This window comes from Balearica regulorum, chromosome 23, assembly GCF_011004875.1.
Source record: "Balearica regulorum gibbericeps isolate bBalReg1 chromosome 23, bBalReg1.pri, whole genome shotgun sequence".
NCBI lineage: Eukaryota > Metazoa > Chordata > Aves > Gruiformes > Gruidae > Balearica > Balearica regulorum.
Window position 1 is genome coordinate 4,730,202 of NC_046206.1, and position 25,505 is coordinate 4,755,706.

At 44.7% G+C, this 25,505-nt stretch overlaps 1 protein-coding gene across 1 annotated transcript; it reads right to left on the minus strand.

Moving 5' to 3' along the window:
* Positions 1–25,307, minus strand: LOC104632848 (beta-galactosidase-1-like protein 2). The gene is made up of 19 exons (XM_075774455.1): positions 25,143–25,307; positions 20,486–20,683; positions 19,826–19,894; positions 19,414–19,509; positions 17,921–18,029; positions 17,513–17,605; positions 14,610–14,691; positions 11,652–11,716; positions 10,022–10,106; positions 8,831–8,968; positions 8,119–8,199; positions 7,492–7,598; positions 6,941–7,087; positions 6,464–6,535; positions 5,492–5,570; positions 4,174–4,261; positions 2,241–2,355; positions 1,196–1,312; positions 1–718 (listed from the first exon to the last, which is right to left on the minus strand). Exons 1-19 carry the CDS (start codon positions 25,223–25,225, stop codon positions 632–634), a joined length of 1,911 nt encoding a protein of 636 aa, XP_075630570.1. The 5' UTR covers positions 25,226–25,307; the 3' UTR covers positions 1–631.
* Positions 25,308–25,505: the final 198 nt, after the last annotated feature.

Sequence of the window (25,505 nt, forward strand, 5' to 3'; positions counted from 1 at the left end):
TTTCACTTTTTAAAACTTTTTTTTTTTTTCCTTTTTGAGAGAGAGACAACCTCCATAGTAAAACTTAGTGGGGAAAAAAAAAAGCTCGAATTAAAGTCATTTGACAACCAACTTGGCTTCCAACAAGTGAACAAGTAATGGCCTCTTTGCAGAGTGAGTTGCTAAATTCTGCCTGGAAGCACAACAAAATGGTTTTCCACACCTGGTTACTCACATGTTCAGCAACTATTTTCTCCCTATCTAATCATAAAAACGAGGAGGCCAGTAATAACACATTTTTAAAGTCACTGGAGAGCTGAGCTCAGTATTCAGATGGCTTCAGTTCTTTCTCTCTCTCTCTCTCTTTCTCTCTCCTGCCTCCAGCACCTTTTTACTCCCCCACATTCAGCAGACGGTCCATAACATCATGCGCAGCCATCCAAGCTGTGGGTCCTCAGTAGTGCAGAGAGATGAGCTTCCGTATTCATCCATCCTTCGGGAGCCCCTTTTCTCTTCCGAACTTAGTGCCAAAGAGCAAATCCTTTACCTGGGTCTAGTGGAAATTAATGTGCCCAAGTGCCTGGGCCATCATGTCCCCAGACATGCAACCAGGAATATTCAAGATGAGCCAAAGATGGGAAAGCAGCTCTCATCAGTCCACATACTGGGTCCTTCCTAAATAAGGTATGTCGACAGATTGTATTATCCGTCCTGCAGTGCGTTCTTCAAAAATGACAATCTGCGGAACAGAGGGATATAGAAAGTTCCCTCATACAAAGGCTGAGTTACTTTAAATATTTTGAGGAGGAAAAGGCATGCGATCACAGCAGGGGAAGGAAGCATCATTTAAAGAGATCAATCAATATGAGTCTGAACGGTAACTCTGATTCTTCTTCAGCACCACATGATGCAGAAAATGAACCAGCATCAAATCAGGTTTGTCTTGATTATGAACTTGATGCAGTGCTTTGAAGTTTAGCTGCCATCCTCGTCATGTCTTAATGGTTGTCAGAGCCATAGTCAGCTTTAGAGCAGCACTTTCCCTAATTTTCACAGATCTCAGGAGGTAGCAGTCTCCTTCCTCTCTATTGCGCTGGTTTGCAGCTAGCGAGAGGTAATTAATGTATTGTATATGCGTAGCTCTTTGGGACATGACTCAGAGCAGGATCTTTAATAATACAAACAAGCAGAGAGAAATCCCACCACAGCCTCTCACCTCATTGCTCCCTTTCCATAACCAGGGGCCAGGAAGGTAGAGCGTTTCCTGAGGTCCAATTTTCCAGTAGCGGCCCAGGTTCTGACCATTGACAAACACAACTCCTTTTTCCCAGCCCTAGAATCAAGACAGTACACAGAATTACTGATGCAGCTGTATTGCCTACTTAGCATCCCCACAGGAAACTAAGTCTACTTTCACACTTGCTTTCTTTCAGGCCACTTTCTGCAGGTTTTCTGCTTGCTTTCCCTGTGCAACTCCCTGAAGCCATGAACATTTAAGTAAGCCCTGTTGAACAGGAGTTATCCTTAATGTACTAATTAAAAGGATAAAGCTTTCAAAAATGTGCAGTTCACGATTCATGCTTGTACAGGAAACTTCATCCTTTTGAACAGACATAGCTTTATTTCTTCCCAAGCATAGAATACCTCCCCTCGCCTATTTCCCAGGTGACAGAAATACTGTATTGCTACTGACTAGCATAATTTACAACAAAGCATAAATGGAAAAGTGAGCAGTACAATAACGATTGGCATGAACCTTGGCTCTAAGGGAGTGAAATCGAAAGAGGAAGTGTAATAATACTTAATATCTCATCTTAAGTTCTACGTAAGAGCAGCAATCTTCCACAGAGGGAAGATGTGAACACTAACTCTCATGCCATGTCTACAACGAAGCGACTCTCTCCATATCACATTGAGGAGGTAGGGATAAAACTAGTGCCTCCTTTATTTTTTGTGCCCATTACTCCTCTGCAACTAGAAATGAAATAGCATTTGTATGTCAATTGAGAAGACTAACTGTTCATTAGCAGCTCTGCAGGGTCAGTATCGCACATGTTTTCTCATCAGGACCACTACAGACTGAACAGAATTACCTGCCAGCTTGAGAAGACTTCTACACCCTCAAAATAATTCTCTTTCTCCAAGATTAGAGGAAGACTACAAGACAGAGCTTAGTCAGAGCTATTACACAAGTGTCTCTCTAACCAGCTTTTTCTTCATCAAGAAAAAAATAGAGGGGGGGGAAGAAAAATAGGACTTGCCTGTAGCTTCAAGAAAGTGTCCTGTGGCTGATGCTCTATCCACAGCCTTCCACGAAAAAAAGCCGGACCGACAAAGTAATCTGGGACTGTACTCCATCCCGCAGTATGCCGCAAGCTGTAAGAGAATGACCAAAAACAGCTGGGAAGCGCCAGGCAGCACTGAGAGACACAACACTGGTCTCAAAATCATTTCAAACTGCTGCTTACAATGGCTGATGGATGTTGTTACAACAAGGTTGCTGTTTCCTTGCATGCCTGAAATGTCAAGCAGTTGCTTTCTAGTTGTAGGGCCTGAAGGTAATATTCTTTGCGCTGTAAAGGGATGAAGTGTTTATCTCCTGCAAACATTCAATGCAAGCACCTAGCTGACCTCTCTCCTCCACTTAAGTAAGTGTACTGGTGGTACATGTCTCAGTCTTCACTATCCTATGCTGATAGGCTAGTTTCTGGTAGAGGAAAAGGATATATGGGGCTGTCACCATCTCTGATACTTTACAGCAACATAAAAATCCCTGCTTCATGTTGGCTGCTGAAGTGCCCATCCTCCTTCAGATATGACAGCGCCATGGTGCAAGCTTTAAATGCAGGTGGCTTGCACAGGCTAAAGGAAAACCTGCAGAATTGACAGGATTCAAACCAGACGTTCCTGCCCATGTTCCTGTTGAGGAACATGAACACATCCTTGCAAGTTTGCAGCACTTAGAGGCAATCTGGCATTATTTCTTACCTGTGGCAACAATTTGGGAGCGGGGGACACACAGAAAAGAAAATAAGGAGTGTAGAAGCCCCACAGAAGCATTGAGCTTCTGTCAGAACATGTTCCTTCTGACCTTTACAAACTGCATCTCTTGGATTCGGGGAAGTTATTGATCCAGTGCAGCCTGACTGCTACTGAATGGTTCAACTAAAAGCCTATGACAATTCTTTTCGCAACAGCATGCGCTCCATCCTCCTACACAGTGACTGTGAGCTGATTGCGTTTCATTGCTACTGGTCAATCGCCAGTAACTGATTGTAGTGTTGACTAATCTTGCTTTTGTTTGGGCACGGCAGTTCACTTGCTTTAATGTTCCTCACTGGAAATATTCTTCTAAAACCCTGCAGTCAAAGGTTATGCGAGTTACCCCATCAATAAGAATCCTTCAAGTACCCTCCTAAGGCCTGTTAAGATCGTCCTTAGACATTTCAAAATATAGGCTTTTTTGCTTTTTAAAAGCCATTTCAGTTTAACATGGCCTCTCTCTCTCCTTCCTACACAAAAGGCAGGAGCTGTGATATCTTGGGGGATGCACATGTGTTACTTGCTGGTATTAACAACACAACTGAAAACAGTTTCTTTGGATAGTGGCCAGAGTCCATAGGGCATCTGTTGCCTTAAACGTTTGCTAAGGTTTTCTATATCTACTAACAGAGCCTCCTTGACTTACCCTGACTAGATTTCTTTTTCAGTCTTTCCTGAATTAAAGCAAAATAACTTAAAAGAGAGGAAGCCATCTGGACTTGTTAATGTACTATTAGTAGCTTCCTAGAATTTATCCATCCCTTGCAAGTTTGAATTACTAAATATATCAGCCATATTGCTGATTTCAAGAAAGACACAAACTCCTCCAACATGTGGGTTACCCCTTTGGGTAAACCACACTTTTACCTACCTGATTCAACCCCGCTGCACAGGCTGTGCAGCTAGCGAGCTAATCCTCCACAGTGAAATCACATTTCACCCCTAAATAATGGTATGGCTAAAGAGGCACCATTTTCTGCACGATTCTGGGCAAAAGTATCAGCAACGAACTTATCAGTGCAAAAAATTTACCTACCTACTTTTACCTTGTGTTGCCCTTCTGATACATTTAACTGCTACCTCCTAGATTTTGTGCTGCTGGTAAACAGTTGGTTTCAAATGAGGCAGAAAAAAATTTTAAATCCTACAAACCTTTTCATGAAGCCAGGTTTCATCTCCAAACTGTAAATCTTGAAGTTCCTCAAGGGGGTTTTATTCAAGAAGACGTCACCAATTAAGCCTGCAAGAGCAATGGGGGTAATGAAGAGTTGAAAAACAGCTAAAGCTGATAGATTTTCCTATTTGAATGCGAGGAACAGCAGGAGATGGAAAGCAGCCACATTCTGCAATGGAATTAGAGTCCATATGGTCCCATTGCTCTTCCAGATTGAGTGGGGAACAACATTACTATACTTTGGCCTCTCCCCTCCCTCCTTTGCTTCAACTCACCAAGCCGTTAAACACCCTCCAAGCAGAAAACATTGTTGGCATACACAACAGATGGGGTTTTGTTGTTACTGTTGTTTTTTAGTTAGCTGTCCATGTATAGATTTTTTTTAAAGCAGTAGATCAGTTACTTCTCTAATAGGCACAGCAAAATATAACGTGGGCAAGCACTAACGTCCAGTCCTGATCCAGTGCTTTTCATCCAAGGATCTTAAGATACCTTAATAAGTAATTTACTGTTAGCACTCTTGCTAGATAAAGTTATTCTCCACGTAGCGGTCAAAGCCTGGGTCTTAATCCAGCCTCTTAATTACAGGACTGCAGCTGAGACTGCAGTAGACTGAGGTGTATAAAGCACAGAGGCCGCTTCTGCAGTAAAATAAAATTAGTACAGTCACGTGCCTAACTCCATTAATCTATTCTGTTATCATTTTTGCATACAGTTCCCCACTAAAATAGAATCCCGGGGACTTGACCTCTTCCAGCTCCACAATTGTGTGCGATAGACTTGAACATTTTAGTAAATTCTTCTCAACAGGATGCAATTCATTCCTCCTGATGTTGTCTGAGTTTTTAAATGTTGTGATCCTCCAATATCAAACCCCCAGGGGAAAACACAGATTAAGAAAGGTATTTTCCTTCTCTCCCTGTGAAGTAACAAGCTCACAGAGCAAGAGAAAGGGTACCCTAACATCACGGAGTAAATCTAGAACAGAACAGGATTCATTGATGGCCTTGGGTTTCGTTGTACCCCTATAAAATAAGAAGCCTCAATGCAAGCCATCAAGCAGCCACTACTTTTTATCTACGATCACTCCAGACAGGGGGTGATAAACTGTGTTTTGTAACGAGTTCCCTCTGTCATACCATTTCCCACTGACTCCCAGATGGTAGTCTTGGCTAGCACTACGATAGCTGTATTGGGTCTTCAGTTTGGTTCTGTGCAAAGCACACAAGACAGTTCTACAGTGTTTAAACTCAGAGAACTCTCTAGGGCAGCTTGAGAACAAAGAACTTGACTTACCTTTCCTCTGTTCATTCAATGCCAGGCCATAATTGACGCGACCGCGGTTCTCTACCAGGAGTCTTAGCTGCCTGAATCCCTGTAATGCAAAAAAAAAAAAAAAAAGGGGGGGGGGGGGAAGAGCATCAGCTGGACCATGTGCTGTATCAGCCACAATGCTTGGTTAACAGAGGTCAGTAGAGGTGTTTAAGAGGGAAGGTGGCACCAATACCTTTGGCATTTGCAATTTATTATGTGACAGAACAGTGTCCCCATATCTTTCAGCTACTGCAAATAGTTATGCCACAGAGGAACTCTCAGCCTTTTCACAAAAGTTTTCTTTTTTTTTTTTTCTGTTGAATGTTTAAGTACCATTTTGATATCACCCACAGAGCCGAAAACGGAGTTTGACATAGTACAGGCTTATGTCACAAAGCTCTCCCACAAGTCATAAGAACAACTAGTATATCCACCCACCTACTCCTAGGAGCCACGCACAGCTCTGTTGACATGCATTCAATCAATATCCTAGTCTTACTGCCAACTTCTGCCAGGGTAAAACTACTCTCAGAGCTAAAGAGAGACATTCCCCCTGATTTCATTTGAGACTCAAAAGGTGCAAAAGCCCCCAAACTCCCCTCAAACCTGCTTTGTGCTAAGGACGTTGAAGCCTACACAGACTTAATCTCGATGTCCATGGTTGTGCGTGCGGCAGAAAGGCTGGCACATTTTGTGCAGCAAGGACTACAATGACTTGAATTTTCTGCATGGAAAAGTTTTCAAAAACCCACTTCTCAATCACACATAGTAACTTGGCAGTGAAATGTGAAATAGTGTCCAATTAGGGTATTACAACCATTCCCTGTGTCAGGCTACCGTACCAGCTAGTTAAATGGATTAGGTGGGAGATGCCCTCTTGAGAGCTATGCCTCTTTAGCGGTTTTGGTTCTGTTATCCACAAACTATTGCTGTGAGCCATCTCCAATTAGTTACCTGTCCTTCAGGAAGGGAGAGCTCCACTGTGTTGTAATCCAGCTCACCAACATACATGGTGTTAACAAACACCTGCAGAACAGAGCACAAGAGAGGAGCGCAGCTTCTCATCAATTACGCTATAATCATGTGTTGCTTAGGTTACTGAAACTGTATTTGGGAGGAAATTGCCTGTACTTGAAACTAGAACTCAGAGTCCATAACTGTGTCACTGATTCAGTCTAGGTGGGGAAAATATCACACTATTTCTCAGAACATTCAATATTCTGATGTTTAAAGATATTATAAGTTTTAGTAGACTGGAACCTTAAACTGATTTACGTATGATAAGGGTTGGCGTTTAGCTGAGAACTGAAAAGAGCAAATCACACTTCTAATGTCAAACTTCACATTTTCCTTCATAGCTGACCCATTTCCTGCCTAGCTGCCAAGATCAAAGCATTTTGAAGTCAGCCACAGTTACCCTCTGCTCCTTACCTGTGCTCGGTCACGGACATGGTCCCTTGAATGCAGATGTCCACCACCAAATATGACAGTCTCGTAGAGCACATATCCATACGACTGCCCACTGCTATCATTTAGATGCAGATTCTCCATGTTAATAGGAAACTCTGACTTAATGGGCTGCAAAGGAGAAACAAGTTTAAGGGCAAAACCGGCCTCTCAGCATTGACAGGCCACATAGAGGTAATTCATTTAAGATAGGTGTTCCACTCTGCCACAGGTTACGTTTATCCTGTAAGCCTCCAGAGGTCTGTTCCGACCTGAATTACCTTATGACTCTACGAAAGCTACAGCAATGAAGACAAAGTACCAGAAAAGAGAGCCAAGGACTTACAAAACTGGAATTCCAAGGGAACAGAAGTAGCAGTAAAAAAGGTGAGATAAAAGATTTGCCTCCTTTGCATATCCTTGACAAAACATTCCCCCACCTTATCCTCATGGGATAACAAGCCAGTGCACTAATCGCCTTTTCCACCTAAGAGGTGATGCCTTTTGGTACTGAGAAGCATTAAAATTGGTAATACCTGTAAAAGAGATGGTAACACATCCCAGAGAGAGATATATTGATGCAGCAGGATTGCACCATATGATGCCTTGCTTTCAATCATGGGAGGGAGAGGAAGAGGCTGGCCTGTGATGCAAAAAAAGAAAGGGAAAGATGGAACAACTATTTCAGATGCAAACTGCCAACACAGATTAAAGGCCCCTCCAGTCCTCCCCTTTGGTCAGTCTTTCCATTGAATTACAGAGCCCCATATCTGCCACAAAAAAAACTGAAACAAGCATGAGGGTTGGGTGAGAACAACAGGTATTCTGCAGCCACAGCCACCTACCTGACCCTAGAACAGATTAACAATAAGATACAACAAATAAGATAAAATATAACCAATGGTGTTTCCTTCAGATTTGCATTTCCAATTATCCAACATAAACTTCCTGGCATAGACAGAAGCTGCTAAATGCTACTACCTGCCTGCTGAGAGCAGACGAGATACCTTATGTCCTTGGTCCTCCTTCCCATCTTTTGGGAAAAGCACCCAGCCAGTCAACCAACCAGAGCCGCAGGGCTCCAGCAGAAGGGCCAGTTTAAATGAGTTTCTGATTTAACACCATAGGTAGAACAGTATTTTGGTTCTTGAATTTATAATTACCAATGATCATGCTGAAGAGTTGTCGGAGCTTGAAAAATTTGGATGTATAGTCTCCAGCCTCTGTCAGCACAGCATCGTAATCTGAAGAAGAAGCACACATATTTTAAAAAACATACAGAGGCTCTGGGACAGCCTTCATGTACACTGTCATCAAAGAAGTAAAAGCCCAAGACACTATTTTCTTGGCACTACGTTATGGAAACCTGTACACTTTTATCTGTGTGAGTGTGGCTAAACAAGCATAGACTTGCTTAATTTGGAGAAGAGCCACTCAACAAGGAGCAACGTACTTTTAGAGACCTAATTTGCATGTATCCAGAATTTCACACAAGATGAAGTCAACAATTAACAATCTTAACAAAAGGCTGTTGGGATGAAAAGAGCTTTATGGTACAATTGGACTTGGTAAAATTAAAAACCAGAACTGTATCCTGGATCACCATCTTTCTCCCTAGAAAGAAGAGCCAGCATGGAGATAACATGAAGCAAAGTCATCATCTGCGACTTCTATTCCCCGTTCAGAATGAGGGGATCCTCCACATCCTGGAATGGGTCTGGAAACAGGAAACACTGATGTAAGCCCCCATTTAGACAGGCATTTGCTTCTGAGCTACGTTCCAACTCGTCTCTCCCTGACAAAGTAGTTGCACTGATAATTTCTCAGTGTTTCCATCAACTGTAACTAGCTCAAAGGCAGTGAAAGAAAACTCACCGTAACTGGTGACGTCTGACTTGTATTCATCAGCCTCCAAAGCACCGTTCATGAAGCCAAAGTTGGTGCCTCCGTGAAACATGTAGAGATTGATGGACGCTCCTAATTTGAGGATGCTTGCTACAGTATTCACCATTTCTGTAAAGGAAGGGCAGTGCCAGGAAGGCCACAGACCAAGAAGCTAGGCTAAAACTCTTCCAGTAATTCAAAGTAGACACAAACATTCTGGTCCTTGTCAGTCAGTCACGCCTGTGTAATTACAGTGATTTATATTGTGATTTGTATTTTGCCCTCAGTAGGGCCAGCACAGCTATTGACATATTGGGACCTAATAATACATTCAAATATACCTCTCCTATAGGTGAAAAAGGGTAAACCTCGTGTACTTGAGCAGGAATTTTGCTTCTGAGCAGAAGACTTGTAAGGACTACTCAATCAGACTCCCAAACTCAACACACCAATGACCCAATTACAAAGACAATTGCAGGCGGATGAGAGAGTCATTAAAATAGTCTTATATAGCTCTGTTATCACTGTACTTTAGATGCCCCAAGGTTCTGGGGTTGGTGATTTTTTTTTTTTGTACTTCTCTTCCTTCCTAATGAGCTTTTAAACTGGAAAACCCCCTGATACTTTTCAGAAGGTGCTACACTTGCTTAACTCCACCATATTCCCACAAAAAAGGTAAAATAATCCTCTCTTAATGAGGAGTGTTTATTCACTGGACAAGTAATGTCGTTATGATGGAGGTTTCACAAAACTTGTGACATTTGTACAAAATACAAATAAAGTCTTCACAGGATTTAGATTAGCTCAGGAGGTGAAAGAGATGATTTAAATCACTGGGCTACATTTTTTAAATCAACATAGAGTAGCATGAGGCCTTAGGACACATTGACACTAATATCTTAACATGTTTGGCTCTCTGCACATCCCATAGAGTCCCTCTTCGAGGAATAGAAAGAAAAATATGTATTTTTTTTAAAGAGCTGCTCTTTATAACACTACTAAAGACAATCCAAGGCACAGCAACGTGACCCACCCACTGAGAGATTATTCATTTGCAAAGACTCACACAAAGCAAAGGTTACAGCAGGACAGAAAATTTGAAAAAGATGTATGTCATTTTTCCATGAGTGTTTGCTGAGCAATAAACCCCCCCTTTCTACAAGAACAGTATATGGTGCTCACCGTCTGCATCGAAGACATAGTGAGGGCCTCCCCAGTTATCAAACCATCCGGTCCAATACTCCATCACCATCTTTGGCTGGTCTCTCTGTATCGAAACAGCAGCAAAGAGTTAAAATGGAGACAGGGCAGTCTCACACTCATCCCTGTTTTCTAGAGAAGCACTGTTCGAATGCAGTTTGGCGACACGGTTTACAAGAGTGTTTTCTTCTCAAGTTGGCATTAAAAACAAAGCAGCTGAGGAGCTCTGAACAAGATGCTGTGGGCCAGCAATGCCCAGAACAGGCAAGCAAACCAGAGAAGTACTCTGCTAGGCACAAAGCAAAAATCACGGCGTGCAATCAGGTGACGCCAAACAGTTCTGGATATTGTTGTTTTGTAGAGCTGTAGCAAAAAGAGAAACCATCACTGTTTAGTTCTGCTAGAAACATACATTTATAAATGTCTGCTTACCAGCTACACCACTGCCAGCTGAGAGTTTGCAGGTGCACTGCAGCTGATGCTTGCCAAGGTAGGAACAGCAGACCTTAGCGGCTTAATGCCTTTTTAATGCCGCATATGGTGTTGGCAGGAAAGAATTAGCCTTTGCAGGAATTAGGTCTTCATTAAAAAGGCTCTGCACACAGAGCAACTGCTGTCCGTTCGTCACTGCTTGCCAGCTCCCTTAGCTCCTGTAGAATTCCACCCGGCCCCATCACACCGGACAGGACAACATGTGCCCAGCCTGGCTGGCACTCCCTGCTCATGGTATTTATTTCTAGTCAAGGCAATTTTGCCCTTTATTTGATAGGGGCTTTATCTCATGGCACAGGAAATGGCCAAGGTAAGTGGCATTAAAGAAACTCGTGTTTCATTAGGAGAGAACAACTGCAGGTGCCTGTTATCATCTAATTGTTCCAGGTTCAGACCAGCTCTTGGAAATACGTTTAATCAATCCATCCCCAGTAAACTAGTCAAAGAAGGAGTTTTATCACCCTCTGGAATAAAAGACCATAACAAGGAAAAGATAACACAACTTCATAATCCTTACAAATATGAACAACAGGCTTCCTATTTTGTAATTAGCACATGTGACGAAGTAGGAGCTGCTTTTATTGGGCCATGTTGCATTCAGTTGGTGGGGAAGGTGCCGCCTTCTGTTCATTTGCAGGGTTTGGGGAACTTTGTAAGACCTAAAGAAGGTGAAAGCACATGCAGCAGAGCCTCTTTTGCCTGTACAGGAAAAGAAAACAAACTAAAGTGGTAGGATTCAACATTCAGGACGCCAGCAGCAAGGTTTCCTTTCACAGTCCAGGCAAAAGCCAAGGGAAGAGATCAGAAGAGAATCGATCATGGCCAGGGGCACATATCAGTTGTTCACATCTTTCCAGGCTGACATTTGGAGCAAGCAGAGCAACAGGGAAAGAAGAGGACAGAGGATGCAGAGAGAACTTGTCACTAAAAACCCAAAACTTGTTACTCCTGCACCACTCCCACTCTGATGCCAGAAGGGTTTGGCCTAATGAGAAGGAAACCCAAATATTTGTTCAAAAAAAACCCCAAATCAAGACACAAAACCAAAACAGACTCTTGATGCTTCATTTCTAACGCTGTCCTGGAAAATCTAGGTGGACAAAGTTTTTCCGCATCTTACCTGCACTGTGTCCAGGTATTTCAGTAGCCCCGGTTCCAGTTTCTGAAAGTTAACAGTGGCCAGTGCTATTGGGAAAAGAAAAAAAGTTTTTATTTGATGAGGATGAGGCTTTGGGCAACGTGGTCTAGTGGAGGGCGTCCCTGCCCGCAGCAGGGGGGTTGGAACTACATGACCTTTAACGTCCCTTCCAACCCAAACCATTCTATGATTCTATGATTAATTTAGACACAAAAAATGCTTAGGTGAACATCAGCCCAGCACATGCTCAGGGGGAACTGGAATATCTTTTGAACCACCAATACAACCTCCTCGGAAATTTCCCATCAAAGTCTTTGCTTAGTATGCAGAATCTAACTGGACCGCAGCACACAGTGGAATACTTGCAGGCCATCGTTTTAGCTCTAACGTTCAGAGATACTAGAAAGAGAGAGCATCAGAGCAGCTCATGGGGTGTCACAAGCTTTAATTAGAGGCTGTAAAGCACTTGGAGATCCTCAGATAAAAGGCACCACATAAAAACAAACCTATTATTAGAAAGTCATATCTGGATGCCACACTGATCTCCCAGGCTTTAGCTGCAGGAATCGCTACCCAGGCAATATCTTACAGCTTGTCATGTCTGGGGGGGTGGGTGAGAGAAACCACAGTACAAGTGAACCAGACAGAAATTGTAATTGGAAAACTTATCAGTGCTTCTGCCCTGTGCAGCATGGGGGAACCGGCAACTGGTTTGTGTGTGCTGCGTGTATAGCACCAAGTCGCTGCAGGATCTTCAAGCACTGGAGCGGGAAGAACTGTCTGCAGGAGCTGATGCGTTAGAAGACACTAATCTGGTAGCAGTGTCCCAGCCCCTGGTACACGTTTGAACCATTTTCATGCTTTTCTAGCCCTCAGTCACACTGATGATATTTCTCCCAAGAAACTTTGAAAATGGAGGAGCAATGATATGATTCTGCATTAAAAACTGACTTCTTACAAGAGAGCTGGTATCAAATCCAGCCCTAGTTGTGTCAGGCAGAGCACTTCAAACAGAATACTTACAGAAGCAAAAGCTCACTTGTCACTATTTATTCCTTGATTTTAATAGGCTGACCTATGTAGTGTGCTGAGCTGAAGAATTTGGCACAGGCAAACATGGTGGGAGAACAAAATCAAACATGGATTTAGCATTAATGTAATACATTAGTTGGCAGTCCTGAAAGTGAACGTGTCCAATTCCGCTCTTCACACAGACTAACAGCACGCCATTGAAAAAATGGTTGTAAAGGCGTGGAGAACCAGAGTGACTACTCCAGGCTTTAACAGGAACTACAAATGCTTCTTGGAAAGAAGTCGGTACACCACTGATGAACAGAACAAACAAAATCACAGAATCACTGCATTAGTTTTTGACTCCAGTATGGAGTCTTCTATTTTCTTTACGCATTTCTATGGTGGATTTTGTTCTCTCCCCTTTAGTGCTTTCATAACCACCTTACTGCTATACCGCTTTGAGCCCTAGTTATTCCACGCATCTGATTACTTGACATGTTGACTCTAATGAGCAGATTGTTATGACATCTAAGAGGCAAATTGGTATCAAAGAGCTCTCAGCATGCAACACGCTGGAAAAGACAACTGCAAACAAGAACGAGCTCTGAGGCAGTAAACATTCCCCCAGAAGATGGTGAGGGCTAGGCAGGCATTTCCACACCAGCCCTTCTGCATGTCAGCTCTCTGGCAAGGGAGAGAGTGACTCTGTGTGGTCGAGGCTGAAAACTGCTGCACATGCACGAAAAAATACACTTGAGTAGACCACCGTACTGGGGAAGGCCTATGGACTTCAGAGTAACTGAATTTGTCCTTCTCATACTGTCATATGAAAACAAGAGGACGACAAAACGGGAGGGATAAGTCTTTCCCTTTAATCATCTCCATGCCTGAGATTAGAAAATTAACAGTATTTATGACTGAGTGATGACAGGAGCACTCAAAGACTGCACGCTGCAAACACTTCATTCAGGGAAGCAATTACTACTCAGGCAGGCAACTGGCAGAAACGCAAGAGAGATCAGAGGCCAAGTACATTGTAAATCTCAGCCGAACTCAATCTGGAAATCTGAAAATCAGTATCGCGCTGTGCCCCAAACAGTCAGAATTAGGGCACTGTGAAATGCAAACAGCTGTACCTCCGTTTCTTCACAGTGCAAAGCAGGAGGGGTGCTAAGCAGCATTTTTAAACACTTAATAGAAGTACACTTTTTAAAGGGGAAATGGAAAATGGACATCCTTTTGCATTATGGGTATCTGACACTTTCCTTTCCCTACCTACCAAAGGCGATACAGCCCAGAGCAAGCTTGATGAGAAGACAGGGCTGCCCTGCAAACTACTGCTAAGCTCACAGGTTGTTAAATTTCAGAATCTAGGTTTTGACAGACTTTTTTCAATTGCAAAGCAGGTACCTTAAGAATAAGGTATTACTATTAGTAATTGCTGAGGTTACTTGTTTAATATATATTCAACGCACTAAGAAAGTAGTATTTTCAGCCTTTTAATCTGGTGGAAACAACATTAAGAAATGCGAGGTGCTGCCAGCTCTTGACTAACCTCACTGGGAAGTACAGACGCCCAACACTCGACCTAAGGCAGCAAGGAATTTAGTCCGCGCACGCTTAGTGTCCTCGAAAGCAGAGAGGCTGCCTCCCCACAGAGCAATCCTGCTATCACTGCGTTACGCCTTATGTCGACAAAAACCACTGTAAACCTTACCTTTCTAGGAAGGGACTGGGTTTGTTCTGTGTGTACACACAAACCAAAGGGGGTCCCTCCTCTGTGGCCGAAGCTCCTACCGCAGACAGAATACAGTTCACGGGTGCAGCTTAGCAAATGAAGCCTTCTGCGCTGTTTCAAAGGCTGCATTTCATCCGCTGCCCCAGAGGAAGAACACAGTCTTACCTTCCTGTCCTACAAGCACATACCTCCTTCCACTAAGCCAAATGACAGCCCGTTCTTGTTGTCCGAGGTCATTAACAGTTCCACAATCCCTCTGTTTAACAGGGCCTAAATTAAAAAGAGGAAAAGCCGTCGCGTTAACAGCCTGAGTTTAGTATTTGTCAGGACATTAAAGCACTAAAGTACATTATCACCTTCTCTGGGGATAGCTTGAAACTGGTAGTGGCTTGGTAAGAAATACTACTCCTGTGACATCTCCTTTTCCTCCTGAAGCTTCCCTGCCTACTTTTTCCAGCTTAAAACCAACTGAAAAATCATATTTTGTTTTAGAAAGCCAGATCAGTTTCTCACTGATGCATCAAACTTCAGGATTTTATCTTCTTCTGAGATCAGTTCAATAAATAGCTTCACTGCTTTCCATCAAGAGAGGGCTTCAGGTAGAAGAAGAAAAAGAAAAGCAGCTCACCCTCCCTGGCTTTTTAACAGTGGAAGCTGAAAGGAGAAAATAGCTGGTTTGCCAGTGAATGCCATCACAGGACAGCTCAGGTACCTATGTTCTTGAATAGTCGAGTCTGAATGAATTTACTGGTTCTTCAATATTGCAGCACTGTATGAAACAGCGCTCTAAGGTTTTTAAAATGCATATGCACACACAAGGTTCTTCCCATTAGGATTGTTCTCTTACAGTTGTTTTTCTACAGAACAGTGGGTTAGGAAATCCTAGTTGCAAATTAACCCCTCTTTTCACTGCACCTGCATTGGAAGTCACTCCTTCAGCTTCAAGGAGCTTTGAAAACAAGCCTTCAGTCTCTTAATTCTAAATTAACTGTAAAATGGTGATAAAGACACATCAGCTTACACAGGAGTTAGTTACCTGTGTCACGTGCACCAACTAGTTAATGGCTGCCCTGTGTTTAAAGAAACCTTTGCATATTGCACATGCCTACACACAGAGTAGGCTTGAGCACTACACACAGTCTGCATTAGAGAAACGTTACAACGCTGACTTTAAAGCCAAACCCAATTCAGAGTTAATATGATGACCTGGTTAGTTTATCAACCTATCAATCACCACTATACCTGAACAGATGCTGGTATTTGACAAAATTCAGCTACTAAGGGAACCAGAATTTCTAACAAATTTTATGATAATTCTTTGAGCACTGCATTAATACTAAGTTCCTTCCCCTCCTTTTGAATATAAATGCAAAATGGAGAAGCGGCAGCTCTCTCCCACACATTGAAATGCATTACAGGATTTCAGGGTGCAGCAGAGACACCAGGAATAGAAACAGCGTCCGAGGCAGACACAGGTGTGTGCTCAGCTAATCCCAGCTCAAGTACTGTGTATCAATACACCCTTTCATGGCCTAGATGTTTTGGATAGCAAAGGCACTGCACCCGAAAGAGTGAGAGAAGGACAGGGATTTCAGGTTTTGTGTGAGTTCTGGGTTTGGGTTTTTTAATGGGTATATTAATTCCAGGAAGATTGCAACATTGTCATATATGCTAGATGCAGATGTGAATTAATCAGCTTGCCACATTCAAAGCTCAAGGCCCAAACCAGAACAAAGACTAGGAGCTCCACCTCACATTAGATCCCACTCCAACAAAAAATGAAGCCCTGCAAATCCTGCTTTCCCACATTTTTGTCTTTAACCACTATAATATACTTCCTCAGATCTAAGTCACTGGAATATGACGAAACAGCACTACAAAAATACACCCACAGGCCTGGCAAGGAAACATTATCTGTTCTGACAAGCCTGTGAAACATCACAAGCTCTTTCATCACTGAGATAGGGAAAAGCAAGCACGGAGTCGGCACGCTGTTCAGACACAACAGACTCTCTATGCCCCATTCGTCTCTGAAAGCTTTGCTTATATGCTTGCCACTGGTGGGACATAGGGAGGGAAACTATGTAGATGTAATAGCCAATTTTGACATTATCAGTTCAGATTGGCAATTAACTCTTTAACTTGGTCGTACATACCTTCTAAGCAATGTTAAATCACTCCACAAGATGGAGTTAGCGGAGAAGCAGGCACCGCTCTAAGCAGATTAGGACTCCTGCCACGCGATTTATTTGGCTGAAGAGCCTCTGTACACCTTGAGCAATAGGACGACCTGAGCCAGAGCTAACCTCAGGGTGCTGAAGGCAAAGCTGGGGTACCCAAAGGGTTCCAGAAGGATCTGATAATGCTGTAGCAAAAGCGCAGGGAACATAAAACCAATAGCTCATACTCGCACACCACCGGATGGGTAACGTCTCAGTGAGAAGAAATTAAACAATGAACCTTGTGAGACGTACTGCAGATCTCTTAACTGTCTGCCTTGTAATTGTACTGGGGCAAATGAACAGGTCAGACTCACGTTAGATCCACCAGGATAACCTGGCCTCCTTGGGCACTGGCCAACTCTTCATTATTCAGTTCAGAGGCAGGAGCCAGGGCACAGCCTAGTCTCCGTTTGACACAGCTAAGGGAGGCATTACGCAAATTAAACTGCCTGGTGCGGAGCTCCAGATTACACAAGTTTTGGAGTGGTCCAGTGGCTTGTTCAGATAAAGCTTCCTCCCAGGAAAGTCAACAAAGAGAAACCTTTCTCTAATGTCATCTAAGAGAAGCAAAACAGGACCAGCGAGAGAAAGCTTCTTCAAGGCCAGCTATGTATTACAGATAGTCCCTCGTCCCCCTATCACCCTCTTGTCTGGAAGACATAAGAACACGAGCTTATCAGCATTGAGAGGGTCATATGCCATCTCTTCCGCTCCAGGAAGAAACATCAAGGGAAACGCAGCTGGATTATGCACTGATGCTTTCAAGGTTTTCTGAAGCCATGCTCAAAAGTGATTCAGAAGAAAGAAAATATTACGAGGGTGGTTTATGAGGGATTCACCATAGAAACAGGTAAATGTGCCAACATTACCATTTTAACATAGGTCATGTAGTTTGGGTCTTTGGCGTAGGAACCATATTCATTCTCCACTTGGACTGCAATGATGGGTCCTCCTTTCTTGTACTGTGGGGAACAAAAGGGAGTTGTTGTTCACCATGATTTCTAGTCAGAGGGACCGAAATCACAGTGGCATCGGCTTGCAGGAAAGACGCACGAGTCTCAGACGGACTCAGCTTCACCCTCTCATCCTCCCAAAATCTCTACATAACCAAACGGCTCGATCTGGAGAGCTGACGCAGACAACTACAGTCCGTGCTGGTTCCTAAAGCGAAGCTGGTAGATTTGTTATTGCTACAACCTGCTGCCGTTACACACTGCTCACACTCATCTGTGCAGAGAGCCCCCGCTTGTGGACAGAGGGTACGGGATTGTACTTGCCTGAAGAGGGACAACAATAGGCATTAGACGATCAAAATAGGCATCCACAGCTTCCGTGAAGCCCCTGTACGTAGTCCTCAGTTGCATCTCTGGGTCTTGCAGTAGCCAGCTATAAAAAAAGCAGCAAACAGAACCCGTTAGAGCCTCCTGTCTGGTCAAGGCTGCCAGAGGTACCACCACCCACCGACACGAAGGCACGTCTGGGCAAGAATCATTGATCGTTCTGCGTCACTTGGCTAAGCACACAGTGCAGGTATGGACCACATCGTGAGTCGGTGAATGACACCATGTGAGGCTATCTACCACTCACGCTTTTAAATGAGGCCAGACTGCAATCGCCAAGCTGTTCCCCTTCTTTTTGTTCTGTATTTTGGGCCTAAGTTCATTTCATTAACTTTCCCAATAAGATTTCAAGGGCTAAACTTACCACTCTAAAGGTTACTCTGGAATTCCCTGCATCCCCAAGGGCACTCTTCAACCAAGTGCTCCCTCATAAAACCCCAATCATCGCTCAAAACAAAGCTTCTGCTAATTGTTCCTATGGTTTCTACTGCTGATTTACAACACTTAGTTTGCTGGTTTGGGGTTAACACAGAAAAGGGGAATTTGTTTAAGAGCAGAACAATGTAGTGCTATAACAACTTAAGCAGAGCGAGCTTGTACCTTCCTTGTCTCTGCAAAAGGAGGCATTAACTAATAGTTAATAATAGTTACTAACAGTGATGAATAGTAACTAATAGTTACTCTTGTGAGTAAGTCCCTGACACACCTTTGCAGTTCTGCACCTGAACTCTCCGATGCCACAGGCAGGGCATTCTGAAAAATGAAAAGGTTCAAAGAAACAATCCTTTCAATTTTGTCAAGTGTCTCCACCGAGGTTTACGCTCCGTGAAGGTAAGGAAAACAAGCGGTATGTAACCTGGCACGGGTTCCACTGGGATCTAGTAACCAGGCAAGTCTCAATGCTGACGTACTCAACTCTGCTCTCAAAGCCTCTTAGCAGCAAGCTGTGTGCTTTAGGAGAAAATACAACAGGAGGCTAGAAAAGTTATGGGTCTTTATTACTGCCAGCCATACAACACATATGTTCTAGCAGAACTTTTAAAAGGAACCTGAGATGAAGCGAATTCTTACATCAAGCTGCAAATACTACTATTCATATTGTACAGACAAGTTGTAACAGCAATAGAAGATGGGTTTCCCCAATTCTGTTTTCTTGCTGTAACCACTAAGCCATAACACAAACCATTTTAAAGAATAACTGCTCAAAAAAGATTCTGGTTCCAGGCTTACTATCTGTACTGCTTAGAAGAGCTCAATAACATAATGGGTCCTTCACCTGCTTTGGGGACACAGGGAATAAATATTCCCATCTAACAGACGGCCATTCTAAATCTTTGAAGGAGGCTCAACTGTATAATCGGAGGTTTGGGTGGGTTGTTTTTTTCCGCATTCCCAAACGCTTGCCTCAACTGAACTATTTACACGCTTACCTGGGCAGACCACCGAGGTCCCATTCAGAGCAGATATAAGGTCCAGGACGCAGAATCACCCACAGTCCGTTTTTAGCTGCCAGGGAAAGGAAGGCCCTAGAGATCCAGAGAGCGCAATTATTGTCTGACTGCAGAATCCCTACTCCATGCACTCCTAATACACCAATCACCGTGAAATTTAGGTACCAGAACCAGAAGAGAATTGCTTGACGAAGCAACTATGCTAGGTTGGTACTAAACCTCTAAATTCCCAGGACTCCAGAAAGCAGGGGAAGGAATGAGAGTCTCCATTGCCTGACCAAGGTACAGGCTTTGCTTCAGAAGCTGGAAATGACATCTTCATCCAGAACCAACACGCACACCTCCCCTCAGAACAGGAGTATTTAATAATAGAGATGTCTGTACCACATACTCTAGATCCAGATTTCGACTGAAGTCAAACTTCCCTCTTTCCTGTTCATGAAGGTTCCACGGCACGTACCTGAAATGCAGAGTTAGGGCAGTGGAGGTGAAGGGCTGAAAACGGCATTGCTTTTGTGAAGCACAGAAAAACACCTATGCACTCCCTTTGCTAGTCAGTAACAGATCCAGAGATCACTGTACGTACACGTTACAAGTGTCTTTACATGCTATTTGCGCCTTTCTTTCACTTTCCTGACAAATCCTGACTTTGTTGCGCTCTTTTCCTGTACTCTGCAATATCCGAGTTTCTCAAGACCACCAAATGTAGTCTCTCTCTAAGTATATCTTTCATTCTCCAAACCAGAGCAATTTCTAAATCACAGCCGTGCTGAACGGCCGTTTCAGAGCCTGGCCCTTCCTCATCAGGTCAGCATTAAGCAGGCACTTTCCCAGTACATCTGATAGACATTCTCTTCCAGTCGGTATCTGAGGATGCTGCAGTGCGTGATGGTTAAAGAAACCCCGAGTCCCCACTACTCTCCTCTGTGTCTTTTCTCCTAATAACAAGTACAGAAAGATATTGTTATGGAATTAATTACAGCAACTACTATGGAAGAGGGGAGAGGCTGCAAGGTACAAGTGACAGAGCCTAGGGAGTGAGGACACTTACGTCGTGAGGGTGTTTAAGCCACAAGCTTTCATCTTAAGCATGCGGTCTTCCCAGTATTCCCTGGGGACTCGGAAATAGTGCATCGAACCTCCAAATATGCGAAAAGGCATGCCTTCCAGGAGGAACTGCGAGTTTTCTGTCTGCAAGCCTAGGGTCCTCCCCCATAACTGCAGGGGGATCAGCTCGCTCCAGTTAAACCTAGAAGAGAAAGAGAGATGTATGAGCATCCAGTCTCCAGTAAAGAAATCTGTGCTTATCGTAAGGAAATCTGTCCCCGTAAGAGAGGCTGCTCATTTCACCCTACCTGGCAGGATCAGCTCTGACCTTCCTGCTTCTTAAGTAAACCACGCCCTTTGTCACACAGAGCACGTGAATTCTTCAGAAGACTATAAAACCGATGGAAGATCTGCCCAGGATGTGTATTTAATATTCATTTCACTAGCAGCTTCCATCCTGAATGCCCCGAGCCACTCTGCCATGCTCTGCGACTGAAGTATAGCACTACTCAGGCAGAGATCGTGGAACTGACTTGCTGAAAAATACAAGATGGGCAAGTTTTCACTCAATACTAGAAAACGCTTTGCTAACTTATGAAATGGAAGATCTCCCTGTTTTGCAGTAGGGTGACATACGCTGGCTGATTTCCAGATCCTTGCTCCAGCAGCAGCTGCATTTCAGTACCGTTTCCCTGAATGTCTTGTGGTCTCTGATACCTTCCAACTCAATGCATGGAAAAATAAAGACCCCTCACCTGTTCACTGTGAACGGAGAACCTTTTCCTTTAATTTAAAGAAAACCCCTGGGCTACACTGATCACTCGGGAAAGATGAGGTCTGCTGTCCTCACAAACTTACCTCTGCCCGCATCACTGCTCATATCAACGCCTTAATATGTTATTTGCCAAAAGAACCGGAGCGAAGGAGATACCAGGTTCCAAAGCACTTACCAGCTGCAATACTCATGCCATCACAGGCTCCATTCGGGTCAGTTCCTGCATGCAAGAACCTACTTCCTACTGCCTTACAGGGCTCCCCGGTTCATTTTGGCTGAACCAAGAAAACATTTTAGCAACTAGTCCAGAATCAAAGCAGTTACACCGCCTCCATCAGACCATCCCAGTTCCACAACTCTGAATACACAGAAGAGTTAGACAATAGCAGCTTGTTCCTCCGAGACGTTGTCACAGCCAGACGCGAGGAATGAATTCCCATCTCAAGAAAGCAAGAGCGACCCACACATTTGAGAGAAATGTCACATTCGCAGAAGAGGGAAATACCTAAGCCTCTGGCTGTTTTCTAGACTACGTGTGGAGCGGGTATTAGCAGAGGGTGAGGACTTCTCAGAACTCGCGGCTTACAGGAATTGCTAACCAGGAGCCTGCAGCGACTACCCGTCCTCCGACACAAGACAAGGAGACTACAAAGGAACTAAATCTAAGACTTCCAGGATACTGCACGGGCTGGCTGAGCAAAGAGGGTACCTGTATAGCACAGCATTCTCACAGGGCTCTGAAACAACTGGCAGCAGGCACGGGTAATACCTGGAAAAGGAAGTCTAGATTAGATCTTCGCTGCCTTCAGTCAATGAGCACTCATGTGCATTTATTGTCAAACCATTTACAAAAAATAGTGCTGAGCAAGGAGATAGTACCATATCCCTTTCAGAAGGTGGTACGGTAATAGCAGAGCTTTTATTTAAGTAGCGCAGCTCAAAGTAGGAGAAATAAATACGAAATACTTCACAGCCATATTTAAAGGGTGGCTGCCTGAATAGGAACAGGATGAAAAATGCTCATCCGCACAAGAAACTAGGTACAGCCAGAGAATGATGACGTGAGGCTAGGAAATGGCAGCATTGCTCCCAAGGAATCGCTATGAATTTTACCAGCGGGGAAGGTGGTTCTCAGTTCACACGCAGGATATCTGATGGCTACCTGCCCCTCTATTCTGCTAGAACTACATCTTGCACAGATTGCAACTATTGTTGGAATTGTGAAACTCCAGCTGTATCTACTTCTGTTGCTTGGTGGCAAGCCCGAGGCAGAAAGCTCAAAGGGGTCTGGAGATGCAAAACTCCAATTTTTAAAGATTAGGTTGGAAAATACCTAAGTTTCCAATTTCTTTCTGAGCTAGGTAAAGCCCTAAATTACCCCTGCACACTAGAGTACTGCCAACTGCCACTGGTGCCAGAATGAAGGCTGTACTCAAGAAGCATACATAGCCAGATAAAAATAAACAAATCACTTAAGCAGATCTTCTTAATCCTGGGCATATCTTAGCTGGCAAGTTTCCATCAAGTTTCCTACCATAAAACTCCCTGACTTCAGTGTTTTTTCTCACCAAGAAGGACTGGTAGGAAGCTTCCAGGTTCCCAATATTTTCAACATATTATCCTGGATATCCTGAAACCCACACGTCTCACTAGGATCTGTTCAAGTGACTTCTCCCGATAAAAAAACTTCTGTGACTCAGCAGAGCTTCATCCTGTTACCCTGAGCCGGATTTCCACAGCTCAAAGCCCACCTGGGCTCTGTGCTACCTCTTGAGATCAATGTATAGCTCCAAGTAGATTTTTTTTTTTCCTTACTTCTATAATGACAGCATAGGTTGCAAAGAATCTTTTTTTGTCCTTTTGCTAAAGGTTACTGGCCTGCTTTGTCCCTCAGTAGCAATTTTCTCCCTGCTTCAGGGGAAAAAAGGAAAAAAAGCATTAGATTACCAAGTTCTGCTGGACCAGAAGCTTTGAAATCTGGTTGGACAAATTAGTCCTTAATGAAACAATCTGTCTGCATAAGACATAAGTTGGAAAGTCACAATTAAGTGCTAAACCAGACAGCTATGCTAAGGCATTCATGCCTGTAAAACAAAAATCGAGCTGAAGTCCTCTCTGTACGAGATAAGAGATTTAGCTTTGTTAACGGTCTAACACATACCCAGAACAGTTGGGAGAAAAAGCTAGCAGAAAAGAAAGTCCAAACAGGGCAAAAAGCGTGCAGACCATCAGCTTGCTTTGCCAATACTAAAGAACACGTTTCAGAGGACAAGGGACTTTACAGTTAAGCCCGAAGCCCTACTTAGACCTGCCTCAGAGGGCTTTGCTGTTTATTCTGGGCTTCCTCCGGCCAGAGAAAAGTGAAAGCTTTGAGTTGCCCTCACTCACGACTCGCTGTCTTGCGGCAACCGAGGTCCTGCGTCGGTCAGACAAGCCGCAGGTGCACGTTCAACATGGCTGGGATAATTATCGCTGCATTTTATAGCACAGTTTATTCTCAGGTGACCTGTGCCACGGAGAAAAACACTGGTTACCAATGGAGACGGTGTTTTATAGATACACTTTTACAGAGGCCAAAGTTCTGTGCTTCTATCAGGTGTCGGTTTGCAATAATCCTCTGCTAAGCACGTCTGTGGCACAAACCCAAGACCAGCTATAAAAGAATTTTGCTTCAAATTAAGCGAAGATTTATCAAGGCTTTTCTATAGCTCTGAGGATCAAGTAACTTCCTACTATGAATTTAAGAACACAGTATAAAATATCCAAGTTATAAAAAGGATCTGAGTGGTAATAAATACCTACATCTTCCCTTGCTTGAATATTATCTCCAGCATTTTGCTGTCAGGGACTGAAGAGCTTCTGTCACTTGGCATGGAGACGCTACCGTGCAGACAACATACCTCTGGCTATAACATGAAACACGAAAGAGCATCGCCCCCAAAACGAATGTGATCTAAACCACACGGGATTTAAGCTAGAACCTTGAATAACTTCTTGTTACTACAGGTGGGCTATAAAGGAACGGCTATCGGCCTGGAGCGTACAAACGGGAGCAGCAGAAGAAAGTTAACGCGGTTCCGACGGGAGAGGCGGACGCCACCGCACGCTGCAGCCCGCGTCTCCGGGTACCAGTCCGTGCCGCCATCGACGACGCGCGGACACAGAACGGAAAGAACCAGACCCAGAACGGGCCGGAGCGAGAGGGAACTACGCGCTGGTGCGAGCGCATGAGAGACATCCCGGCAGCTTCGGAGATGGGTTAGATCTGACGGAGCGATTGATTTGCAAACGTGCATCGTCCATCAGAGCTGCGATGATGTAAAGCCTTACGAGAGCCAAGGTCGGCAGGGATGGCAGTAACCTAACGCAGAATCTGATTTATAGCGCTGGCAATCGGTCTTTCCTTATCCATTACTTTTTTACGATAGACAAGAAGTTGCGTGTATTACGTGTAACATTTATTTAAAGCTTTTTAAATCATTTCTGCGCGGAGGTAGCGTTACTCCCTCCGGTCCTTCCCACGCTCCGGTCCCGCTGGAGGCACGCTCTCCATCAGTGACGGACGGGGAGCTCCACGGGCTCCGATAAGAAGAGATGTTTGGATTGCATCCACCCTGGGTCGCCCCTAAATTAATTTCCCGGGCAGCGCGAGGGAAACACAAAGTTAATTACCCCCGTTCCCCGTTACGAGCCCCCGGTTTCCATTCAACAGCAGACCCGAGTCCCGGCGGCAGGCCTGCGGGGCTGGCTCTCCGCCCTACCCCTGCCGCCCAACCGCCCCGGGAGCCCGCACGCCGCCGCGGTGCGTCCCCCGCTACCGACTCCCGCCACCGGGACGCGACCCCCCGCCAGTCCCGCGGCGCGACGGGGGCGTGCCGGCTCTCACCTGCGCAGCAGCAGCCACAGCACGAAGATGACGAACGCGACACCCCCGAGGCGGCGTTGCCGCCGGCCGCCGCACGGCCACATGCCGGCCGCCCCACCGCAGCCCCGGCCCCGGCCCCAGCCCCAGCCCCGGTCCCGATTCCGGCCCCGGCCCCGGCCCCGGCCCGCCGGCACCGCCGTCGCGGACCCCCCCCCCACCGCTCCGCCCGCCGCTCGCCCGCCATTGGCCGCCCGCCGCCGCGCTCCGCCCTCTCCCCCCCGCCGGCGTCTCCGATTGGTCGCCTCCCGCCCGCCCGTAGGGTGGGGCGAGGGCGCGCGGCGCTGCGGACTGGCGGCTCTTGTGCCAGTCATGAGGGGACGGGGC